The sequence below is a fragment of the Schistocerca serialis genome, chromosome 6 (assembly GCF_023864345.2).
Source record: "Schistocerca serialis cubense isolate TAMUIC-IGC-003099 chromosome 6, iqSchSeri2.2, whole genome shotgun sequence".
Taxonomy (NCBI): Eukaryota; Metazoa; Arthropoda; class Insecta; order Orthoptera; family Acrididae; genus Schistocerca; species Schistocerca serialis.
The window spans coordinates 729,608,014-729,620,692 of NC_064643.1; the positions used below are offsets into that span (position 1 = coordinate 729,608,014).

At 38.1% G+C, this 12,679-nt stretch overlaps 1 protein-coding gene across 2 annotated transcripts in view; it reads right to left on the reverse strand.

Moving 5' to 3' along the window:
• The window catches only part of LOC126483961 (voltage-dependent calcium channel subunit alpha-2/delta-3), an 832,874-nt gene that overhangs the window by 263,336 nt on the left and 556,859 nt on the right, over positions 1 to 12,679 (reverse strand). For both annotated transcript variants that reach the window (XM_050107259.1, XM_050107258.1), the window contains exons 16-18: positions 9,792 to 9,927; positions 2,388 to 2,442; positions 2,136 to 2,278 (exon numbers count right to left, since the gene is read on the reverse strand). In XM_050107259.1, coding sequence (XP_049963216.1) covers positions 2,136 to 2,278; positions 2,388 to 2,442; positions 9,792 to 9,927 — 334 coding nt within the window. The remainder of the gene's footprint in view (positions 1 to 2,135; positions 2,279 to 2,387; positions 2,443 to 9,791; positions 9,928 to 12,679) is intronic.

Genomic DNA, 12,679 nt, shown 5'->3' on the forward strand with positions numbered 1-12,679 from the left:
GTTTGGCATGGATTTGACAAGTCCTTGGCACATTTATTGAGTGACATGGCATCTGACGCTTACGCACAGGTCACACAACCCTAAGTTATGGGCAGCAGTTTGTGGGTGCAAAGCTGACACCTGATAGCATCTCAGATGCCATCGGGCTTAGATCAGCTGAATTTGGTGGCTAAGACATTGATTTGAGTTCTCTACCTTGCCCCTCAAACCATTGTAGCACAATCTAGCCTTCTGGCATTGACAGTTATCCTCTTGAAAGGTGCCATCATTGTTGGGGAAGACATCAAGCATGAAAAGATGCAGATGGTCTGCAATAATGTTCATGTAATCCACAGCTGTTATCGTGCCTACAATTCCGACCGTAGGTCCTATGGATAGCAGCCAAGTGAATGTTCTCCATGGGATAATACTGCCCCCATCAGACTTTGTTCACAGTGTGGTTCACATTTCAAACAGCCATTCCAATGGATAACAGCATATCCGGACATGACCACTGACCTGGTGGAACAAAAAATTTGGTTCAATCTCAATGGAACCATGGTCACTGCAATTGTAACTGATGATGTCATTGGCCCACTGTGGGAACACATATGGGTCACCTGATGTGAAGACCCTTGCTCAACAATATGTACAGAACTATGTGATCTGAAACAATTGTGTCTGCATTATCATTGTATTCTGTCATCAGGTCTGCCACAGATCACTGCCTATCCTACTTTATAGAGCAGGCAAGCCTATGATGCCCATATTTTGTGATGAGATGTGGAGATCCAACGCCTTGTTGTTTAACCATGATTTCACCATCCTTCAACCACTTTCCATAGATATTCATGACAGTAGCATGCGAGCAGCTGACCAGCTTCATCATTCACAGACACCTAAAATATGAGTTACAGGAAGTGCAAAATAGTAAAGGAGGAATATCTATGTACAAAAAGAAAGCTGTAGAAGTATTCATGTCTATGGATGGCACTTACAGCAAAATAAAGAAACTTTTGGAGAGAAGAAAACAAGCTGTGTTAATATAAGGAACCCAGATAGCAACACATTACATAGCACAAAAGGGAAGGCTGAGAGGTGGAATGAATATGTGGACTGGTTATCGAAAGGAAGTGATCTCAAAGATGATGTTCTGGAAATGGAAAAAAGGAAGAAGATGAAGATGAAATGGAAAATATGATACTTAGAAAAGAATTTCAAACAGAAATGAAAGGCCTAAGGCTAAACTAGATACCTGGAGTACATGACATTCCCTAAGAATTACCGAGATTCTTGGCAGAACTGAGCTTGGCACAACTACTCCATCTACTTTGAAATATATGAGATAGTTTAAATACCTTCAGATTTCAAGTTGAATGTAATTATTCCAGTTCCAAAAATGGCAGGTGCTGACACATGTGAACACTACTGAACCATCAGTTTAATAAGTCAAAGTTGCAAATTTATCAACGAAAGGAAAGGGGAGGGGAGGGGGCGGAAGACTATAGAGCAGCGAAAGTAATGTTGTAGACAGAATTTATATCACCAGGAGGCACCTAAATTGGTGTGAACCAGTCTTGGTTTTAACGAACAAAACTTTCCACAGGCAGAGCGGTGCTCTTTGCCTTCTTATAAAAATGCTTCCAATTGGCTGCAATTGCCAGCAATTCAAAATAATATGCACAAAATGAAAGCTATGCTCTTTAGAAAAGAGTACCTATAGTCATCATCTTGTAAAAAACTTGTTTGTTTTGGAGAATCTAGTATCATTAAAAAAAAAAAAAAAAAAAAGCGCTTTCCACCTCGATAGATATATGCAAAATATTTATAGGAAGTAGTTCCCTAGTTCACAAAATAACAATGGAAATGTTAGATCAGAATAGATGTCTATACTTGGAATGTAGAAAGTTTAGACTCCTAATGGACTTGACACCTTGCACAATTAGTATGTACAATGGCAGAGTTATTAAATTCCCAGAATTTTATTCAAGCCCTAAGACTAATTTTAATTATTCTGCCTCCCTATATAAAAGTTCATCTTTCATACATTTCATTTCTGTTGTGACGATTCTTGCAGCATCACAAGAAGTAATTAACTCTTTAATTACTGACATATACAGTATGCAATTTTACTTCAACTACTTAAGGCCACTCACGTGATGCAACATGCTCCGGCGGAGTCACGGTCCGTTTATCTAACCACTGCCATTTTCCTTGAGTGCGATTCAGAAAGTGCATGAACTGCTCCTCAGGAGAACTCATTGTGTGCTCTGTTTCATAGTGGTACCTACAGTAAGCCCTGAGAAAAAGAATGACAATTGCATTGATTTATAATGTTTCAATGCAGGTGTATTTTAAGAAAAGCTACTATATTTCTGTTACTTCAGAACTTTCATCAATAAACTTACCAGTTCGGATGAAGTTTCCAATTATTCCCACTAAAATATTTTCTTACACGTTCGCCTGTAACGAAACATCACAAGAACAAATTGCAAAAAATGGATTTTTTGACAAACACCAATATGGACAATGTAATAAAAGCATGCTACTTTCTTGTTCTAAATATACATACATCACACAGTCTTTGTATATGAAGGTATAAGCTTTGCAGTGATATCAGCTTTATAACACTGGTACAAAGAAGCATCAAACAAGCAAACTGTCTTTCAACAGGGATTTGATTTCAATAATTCTTTGTTTGAATTTCTCTCATTAGAAAGTTTCCTTTTCTATGAACATATCTTAAATGGAAATGTTTCAAATAGGGGAAGAGGTGGTCAAGGCCTAGACAAATAAATCGTACTGGAATTTATTTACTGGTACTCTTTACCTACAATACTGCTGTATGATGCACATATTGAACAAATAAATACACTGGAGTTATGTATATAATTTACAAAAGTAATTCCCTAAATAACTATATGAATTAAACATCTGTTGTAATTCTTGACACAACATAAAACCTGGCTCATATATTTAAATATCTTCAACAAAATACAAAATTCAACAAGAATAAACAACTGCGAGGTGGCAAAAATGGCTTCTTATGGACTTCAGGGGGTGATAATTACACTCAAAGGTGTACTGAGTGGGACTTCCCCCAGCTGCATTCACTAGCTCAAACTAGGCATGACACATCACTTTCTGGGAAAGACTGAACAGTGTAACACATTATTTTGAAAGTTACTGAGGAAAATGTGATTTTGTACAGTAAAACCTGGCAATTTAACTATCCTTTAGAAGGGGAATGATGTTGTTGTGATCTTCAGTTTGCAGTTGTGGTGTTGTCTGAAGACTGGTTTGGTGCAGCTCTCCATGTTACTCTATTCTGTGCAAGCCTCCATCTCCAAATAACTACTGCAGCTTACATCCTTCTGAATCTGTTTACTGTATTCACCTTTTGGACTCCCTCTACAATTTTTATGATAACTCTTCCCTCCCATACTAAATTGGTGATCTATTAATGTCCCAGAATGTTTTCTGTCAATCAACCTCTTCTTCTAGTCAGATTGTGCCACAAATTTCTCTTATTCCCAATTCTATTCAGTTCCTCCTCATTAGTTACATGACCAAATCACATAATCTTCAGCATTCTTCTGTGACACTACATTTCAACAGCTTCTATTATCTTCTTGTCCAAAAGACTCCCCGTAACACTTAAATCTATATTTGACATTAACAAATTTCTCTTCTTCAGAAACAGTTTTCTTGCTGTTGTCAGTATACATTTTATGTCCTCTCTACTTTGGCCATCATCAGTTATTTTTCTGCTCAAATAACGAAACTCAACTACTACTGTGCCTCATTTCCTAATCTAATTTACTCAGCATCACCCGATTTAATTTGACAACATTCCATTATTCTTGTTTTGCTTTTGTTGATATTCATCCTGTATCCCCATTTCATGACACTGTCCATTCCATTCAACTGCTCTTCCAAGTCCTCTGGTGTCTCTGACAGGATTACAATGTCATTGGCAAATCTCAAAGTTTTTATTTCTTCCCCTGAATTTTAATTTCTAGCCCACATTTCAGCACCATTTCCAGCTGAAGAATAAATGAAATTGTACTGTTTTTAGTAATTGTACCTATATTACTTGAAGGTAGAACAAATTTCAAACACACTGTGCTGGATTTGAAGAGCTATGATGACCCACTATCTTTTACATTAGCAATGTTTATTGAAGTAGAGAGATGGTATTTCTCCACCTTTGCTGCAAAGCAGCCCTTGTAGCAACACCACAATGGCACAGTTATGATTAGAGGCATTTTGTAGCCTTAAGCTGGGTTCCCTCTGAACTCCAGATGGGTGTTCACTATGCCATCCACTCCCTGGTACATCTACAAGACCTGAGAGTTGTTTCAGTCTCAATTGCACGAGGGGGACTCAAAATTTTCATTATCACCTTGAAAAACATCAAGCTATGACCATGAAACTTGATGATATGTTACTGCTTCTCATTCTAGTGATATATGACACGTAATACCAGTTTAGGCACCACAGCTGTGTGTTGTATTATACACACTGGTATTATATTTTACATTTACCACCTTCTTTTGTACTTTTACTCCATTATAATTTTTGGATAAATTAATGCACAGGTGTTGCTTCTAGTAATTCTATCTTATTAATGTTTTATGTGCATTATATTTATAAAGTTTTAGTGGCAATGTATATACAGTTTACGATCTCTCATTCTTACCAGCAGCTGCGTGGCAGCGCCATCTAATGAGGTGATTCTGTATTAGGCGTCAGTACTAGCACACAGAGCTGAGGTGCATTATGCTAATTACTTCAGCCCCATCTTATTCTATTATTTGCTCCTGGGAATTATGCAGGTCTTGGAGCCACTCATGTCCATCTAGAAAGGTAAGGCCTTATCATAAGGCTTCGGCAATATGACTGAATTCCTGAGTGTCCGATCATTGGTCAATTCTCTTATCCGTTTTTACTATTTTATATTTCTAGCATATACTGAGGTTAATGAAGGCGATGTTGGCCTAATGCACTCAATGATGCCCTTTAGCTGCACTGTCTAAAGGATCGTCCTAAGAAATACCAAATTAAGGTATTTGCTCTTTCAGTATTTGATCTGTTTATACATGCTTTTAGATTATCCAAGTCTGCGCAACATGATCGCAATCCTTAAATAGATGTATTTGTTCTCTGTTTTCTATGTAGATCAGCCTGAAGATGCCTAAATAAGGTGAAATGCATAGTTGATAAATAAAAAAACTAAAATTGCAACCAAGACTGTTTTCAACTAATACTGTTAAACATGGTTTGCTGATTCATGCCACAGATGGATTGGAAGAATTTCTATATGCAATAGTTGTCATTTCACACCATTAGTCAGACACTAGCAGCAGGTAGTTGAAGCTTTCAGTTTCAAACATACTGGGTGTTTAATTCTGCAAACTACATTCCATTTACCAAAAGCACTCCAACCCAGTTTTAGTCTTCTTGTAAATTCCTTATCTGTCGAATAATGGAAACAAAATTCAAGAACCAAATGAACTTGGAGAATTACTTGCAATCAACTTTGGCCAACATCAAACCAAATATAAAAAAGATAGACAGAAATCAACAGTACTGAATGTCTTAAAAGAACCATATTTCCTGGTTTAATAAAAAAACCTACAAAGCCATGAGCGTTATTTTTTTTTAAATCATCAACTAAGTGTGTATTTATCTTTCATGACTTTGTAAATAAGAGTGCCATCCCTCTCCTCCATACCTAAATTTTTGTTAGGTACAATTACAGGGAATCAGAATGGATGGTCAACACTTACCTTCAGATAGCAAAGTTCCTGTAATGCCAATAAACACACTGAACTAAAAAAACCATCCTAGCTTTTGGAACTATTAATTCCTTCCTCATCAGGGAGGTAAGTGGGATAATCACTCTGGGGTTATAGGTTGGTTGGCTGATTTTGGGGGAGGGGAACAAACAGCGAGGTCATCGGTCCCATCAGATTAGGGAAGGATGGGGAAGGAAGTTGGCTGTGCCCTTCACAGGAACCATTTCAGTATTTATCTGAAGCAATTTAGTGAAATCATGGAAAATCGAAATCAGGATGGCCAGACGCACGTTTGAACCGTCGTCCTCCCAAATGCGAATCCAGCGTGCTTACCACTGGGCCACCTCACTCAGTCTCTGGGGTTATATAAAGGAGGGCCCAGTTACTTGAACTTCAGGTGGAGACACAGACACTGGTTGTGGGGTAGGAGGAGGAGGATGTGGGGGGTGGATAAAGCATATGGGCAAGGTGTCTAAGATAACACTGGGGTACGAGTCACTTGCACCTCATTTCTAATACTCCCAAGTTATACCTCTGTCCTCCCGGAAGAAGGAACTAACAGTTCTGAAAGTTGGGATGCCTTTGTTGTTGGTTGTTTTTGGGGAAGGAGACCAGACAGCGTGGTCATCGGTCTCATCGGATTAGGGAAGGATGGGGAAGGAAGTCGGCCGTGCCCTTTCAGAGGAACCATCCCGGCATTTGCCTGGAGTGATTTAGGAAAATCACGGAAAACCTAAATCAGGATGGCCGGACGGGGGATTGAACCGTCGTCCTCCCGAATGCGAGTCCAGTGTCTAACCACTGCGCCACCTCGCTCGGTGGGGATGCCTTTCCCTAGTTTTATATGTATCTATATGCCTCAGGTATGTACTGTCCACTCACTTGTCTCCATGTAATTTTGCAATTCTCTGAAGAGAATTTTCATTGTAGGTATGTATTAAACATTTCTGGGGTACTTACTGACATCTGATCTCATTTATAACTAACAGTCTCACATATGTTAGGAATCAATATTCTATGTGGATTTGTAGAGGCATTAGTTCTTTGTATCATGTGACAACCAACAGCCCAGATTTTCCCATTCAAATGTTGGTCTTCAGAAAATTTTGTTACCTATTTTTATATTCATTTGATGAATTAGTGTTAAAATCATCTACAAAGATTTTTCTATACTTTGCTTCATTTCTTTAAATAGAAAAAAATATTCTAAATGATTTTTCCATGTAGTCTGAGCCATCATGCCATCAAAGTACCTCTGGTCACTGTCTTTTACAACTTTCCTTTTTGGGGTGTCAGGTTTTGTTATGCTTTCAGTCAGTCTAATTTTTCCTTTTACTCTTTTTTTAATTTTCTGTTTCCAGTCTGTCACCTAAGCTCAGCACTTTTCTCCTTCTCACCTTAGGTAGCCATGTGGTCTAAGGTGTCTAATCTAATCTTAGGTATCACTGCACATTCAGTGAGTGATTTCCTTCAGTGAATACTTTCAGTTGATTTCATTTGTGATGCCGCAAATACAAGAGGTCTAACTGAGGGTACCTTTATTCATTTCTGAATTTTTGTATCCTGTCTAAAACATCATTAACCCAACAATTTAGACCAATAGACACTTTATGGCGACTTATTTTGTGAATCTGGTCTTATTTCACTGAAAAGAGGGGTGGGATGCCTGTGGAGGCAGCTCCAGAGTTGAATAAAACTGATACTTGTTAACTAATTACAGTAATGTCTAAGTGTTCTCCAAGTCCCCACAGGCGGGTCCCTTTCCTACGGTCTTATCTTGATGTATGACAATGCCACTTTGTCAAGATGTCTCAGTCAGGTTATCTTCATGTCTGAAAGGTTCCTTTGGAGTTGAAAACCTGACTATCAAACTCTTGAGTTTCAACCTTCCTTGTGCCACCACCTGCAAATGTTGCCGCATGACAGGCTAAATTGGGACAAGTCAATCTGCCACTACACTTTACAGCTGGGGATAGTGAAATGGTATATGATGTGAATGCAGCAGATCATTCCTCAGGTGCTTTCACCAGACCCCTGGAAGAACTGCATCAGGTGATCAAGTGTCTGGAAAACATGGACACTGATCTTTAACTTTTCCTTTCGTTTATTTCATTAGCTGTCTACATTTTTTATTTGTATTATTAATGCACCAGAAATGTATTTGTGGTTGCCCAAGAGTATCAAATGATATATATGAGATAGCAGTTCACTGCTGCTATTAGATGGTAATGGGAACCATGTGTTATGGTCCATATGTGATACAACTGCTAGTGAGCTGTGGGGAGTGATTCTTTCAGTTGTCAGGGTGGCATAGGTACTCTCCCATCTGGCCATTTCTGGTTTAATAGGTATGCAAGGGTTATAGCAATCCTTTGAAAGTGAAGGTGGGCACAGGAAGGTATCTTTATTGTTCATAGAGCCATAGCAGATACAGAAGTTCCCACTTGTCCAATAAGTGCAACCTGGCATTGATTAATGATGTCCTTGCACCAGTGCTGTAGAAGTGGAGATGCCAAAAGGCCACTCTTGCTGCTGGGAGGCAGTGTGCTGACACAGCACTGTGACGGCACCTTCACTGATGCCAGGGCAATGCTCTTGCAGACCAGAGTGATTGCACTTAACACAGCCAGTTATGGCTAGAAAAAGTCCATGATTCCATGGGCAGCCTGGTAGTATTGAATCTCAGATCCAAGAAGTGTGGCTTGCAGTGCTGCAGCAGATGCTGTATGACCTGACATACAGGCCCGCTGCACTCTGTTGCCAAACTTTTGTTGTTGTCTGGCAATGGCGGCATGCACAACTAACTGACACAATGCTATGTCAGAATATCATTACTGAGTCTTGCCACACACAGACAATGTTAGGGTGGTTTGCAAGTGAGTTATATCATCTGCTGTGTGTCGTCAAGACGGTCAGTCAGCTGTTGTGTCCTGGAATTTCTTTGCATTGTGGTATTCTGTCTGCACCATCTCAATTAGTTAGCATGTTAATGAGTGGTCTATTCCAGAAGACAGTGGGAGTAACTGCAACTTACATCTAAACAAATAAGTTTTTCTTGTTGTTTTGCTTCTTTCGCTTTAGCTAATAGCAGCTGCTATATGTTATTAATAATCTGTGATATGTGACTATAAATGTCTGTCCATGAAGAGGCCACAAATGTAAAAATTCATCCATCTGATGTGATTGTGAAATCACTAAATGGCTTGCTGCATGTAGTTTTGTGTTATTTCTGTTACTCCTGCATAGCTAATGTTTTTACCAGTGGTGGCAATTTAATTTGTTAGTATTGTGTGAAAGTAATCAACAAAAGAATGGTCTACTGGAAATTCCTATTGTGCATACGTGCATCAAAATAAGTTGTTACTGTGAAAACTCCAGTTGTTTAAAGTGAACTGTGTGATATGCAGTTCCGCCAACTATGAGGTAACAGGTTTTATTCGATTTTTGAATATTCAGAAGTTGAAACAAACAAAAAATTTACCATAAATTAAAGAAAGTATTTGTGATACAGAAATTAAAGAATGAAATTTGAGAAAGTGGTGGGAAATGTTCAACAATGGATGAACAGATGTACACGATGAAGCTTGACATAGATATTTGTCATTCATCAAAGATTATTTGAAGAGACAAGTAGGGAACAATATTATGCTAGACACTTTTTTGTAAAGCTCAGAGATGTTGTGGACAGGAAATATTTTGGAAGTGGTGCCAAAAGGCACTAAACAACTGACTTCATGGACTGGCACCAGCTGTCTAGCCAATGGAATTCTTAATTGGTGGAGAAATAAACAAACGTTTAAACAACAGAGGCAATTATTTAGAGGAAATACAAGCTTCAGTTTTGTAAGTGGCAGGTTTTTAATTAATAATATACATTTCTTGAATATGTTGCAACCAAATCTAAATTACTTACTGGATTACCCTCGTATAAATGCAAAGCTCCTGCCTTGTATATTCTGTAGTACAGTGTTATGGGCTGGCAAAAACAAAATAAATTAAGAAGTAACGTACCAATAGACCATGCACGACGTAACTCCTTCTGGGCAATGAGCACTTTCTGCTTTTCAGGAATGGCCACAACGAGGGAGAATGGTGTATTCTCTATGGGACAGTAGTGGTAATGCCTCCTGTCCACTGATGCTCGTTTCTAAACACAGACAATCATTTTCCATGAGTGTGAGCACTTAAAATTATATTTACTATGCAAGAACTTTTAGTTACCAAAATATTGAAATAGTGTATTTTTGAAAGTGATGTATAACACTGAAATATCTATGAAACTTCTGTGAAAAGTACTTCAAATTCAGTTTCATTGTCCCTAATGAGAATAAAAGTGAAATGTTGTTACCTTGATAAATGTAAGACACATAAGTTTCAAATTTTCTAATCTAACAGAAATGTGCCTATTTCAAGTAATTGATATCACAAGGAAATGGCTTTCTAAGTGTCATTACAATTTACAGGGTTATTCAGAAGTACCTTCAGGATCTCAGAAGACAACTGCTCAAAAATTATGAGACGTACTGCTCAGAAACTATGAGACATACAGAAAAATGACACATCTAGAGCAGCTCTCCAAATTTTTATTCGTAATACACACCATAGTGTAGCTGCAGAGCACACAACTAGGAAGCAGGAATGTCAGAACACGGCATATACAGAGCAATGCATGCATTTTTGTTCTTGAATTCACTAAATGTGAGTCTGATGTGATGATTCATTAATGATTACATAACAATTATTAGGTAAAAGCTCTAACAGACAAAGTAGTACATGAATGGTACAACATGTTCTGTAAGACTGGCTGTGATGTGAAGAAAACAGGCCAGCTGAGATCATCAGCAAAGCAGGTGGAGTGTGGGCATTCATCACGAGCCCAAAGAAATCAAAGATACATGTAAGCAGAGAACCGCAGATACCACAATCAACTGTTTGGCAGATTCTACAAAAACAGCTCTATGTAAAACCATACTGGCTGCAGTTGTTAAATGTGCTGACTACTTGGGACAATGAGATTCATTCTGAATTTTACCCTCACTTGCAGTGGCTATAGCAGGAGATGGTTTTCAACATAAGTTGGTTTTCAATGATGAAGCCATGTTTCATGTGTCTGGAAAGGTGAATCATTGTAACATGCATGTTTGGGGCATGGGTTTTGGGCATGGAACATCCACATGTGATTGTAGAACACAGTCACGATTCACCTAAACTTAATAATTTTTGTTCACCATCCTCTTCAAAAGTAATGGGCCATTTATCTTTGTGAAGAAAACTGTGACTGTATTTGTGTACTTGGAAATCTGCAGCAATGTCTTTTGCAACTGCAACAATCTCTTTTGCCACAATTACAGAAAGACAGCAGAAACTTCATTTTGTAAAAAAATGGTGCTCCACCACAATTTCTTTCAGATGTTAACAATTACCGCAATGATGAACTACCTAAGTGTCGAATTGGGCATGCTCCCCATCATGACTCTCCTCTTCTTCAGTGAGCCCCATGCTCAGCTGAATGAAATTTATATGATGTTGCCTTATGGGGTTACATCAAAGATCATGTGTTCCTGCCTTCACTGCCACTTAATTTGGAAGAGCCCTATGCTCATCTGAATGAATTCTATGCGATGCCTCCTTAACACCAAAGATCATGTGTTCCTGCCTCCACTGTCACTTAATTTGGAAGAGCTGCAAAGGTAGATAATTAATGTTGTCGCTGATACAGACCAGGATGTGTTGAGGTGTGCACGACAAGTGTCTGACTATTGCCGCACTTCTCAATTTTTTATGTTTGGGGCACACCAAAGTACGTTTCAGACTTACACAAAACCACTACACATAACGTTTTTTTCTTAGATGCAAATAAGCATACACATAAAGTATATACAATACATTTTTTTTATTATGGAATGACGGTGAGATAAAAAATTTACAGATTTATTAGGTAAGTCTCTTGAAAACGAAAAATTTTCTTTTTATGTTCTAGATATGTCATCTGTAGAAGATTACTGATGTGTGCCTATTTTCTGGATCTCTTGTAATTTTCATGGAGTCATCTTCTGAAAGCCTGAATGTACTTAGAACAGCCCTGTACTTGCAATTAACAATAACTCAAAAACAATTTAGTATACAGAGAAACGACTACAAAAATACTTTCATACACTGTTGTGTACATAAATGGCTTCAGCTTCATTAAGAAGTTGGCACGTCATTAAAATATAATTTAAAGAAAGAATTCTGCACTGAGTGTTAACACCCCGATATGCTTGTTATGATTAACTTCTGGGGTCCATGTTGGACACTCCATTCCTCATGCCTTCCTTTTTCATAAGTGTTTTACTATTTTCTTTGCAAAAAGTTCACTGATGCCTTCAGGCAAAGAGAGCACAGAATCATTCTTCAATTATTAATTTTTTATATGTATGTGCTAGTCACTTGCTAATGAAGAGCATCATACTTTGCAGACATGTAGAAGTAATGTATAAATTGAATACTGGATCATTACCATAGGCTATTTGCGTGAGGACAAAAGAAAGAGTGATTGTACAAAATCATTATGATGATTTATACAGACTACAGTGTCTAATGAGGAAATATTGGCAGCACTCAAAATGTGGTGAATGGAGTGGTGAACAAATACTCCAGATGTTAATCACAACAAACACATAGGGATGCTATCAGTCAATGCAAAACTGGACATACATGGAACTGCCAACCCACCAGCAACCCCCCACAAAAAAAAAAAAGAATAATCCAGTTCCTCCCTTCAAGGCTAAAACTTGCAAACTCCTCTCGGAAGATTGTAAACTGGTTTGGATTCCACAAACAACTCTATTGTAATACTTATATTACTATTCAATATGATTGTACTTCTTATTTTGGTCCCATTGCAAACCTTTATTTCT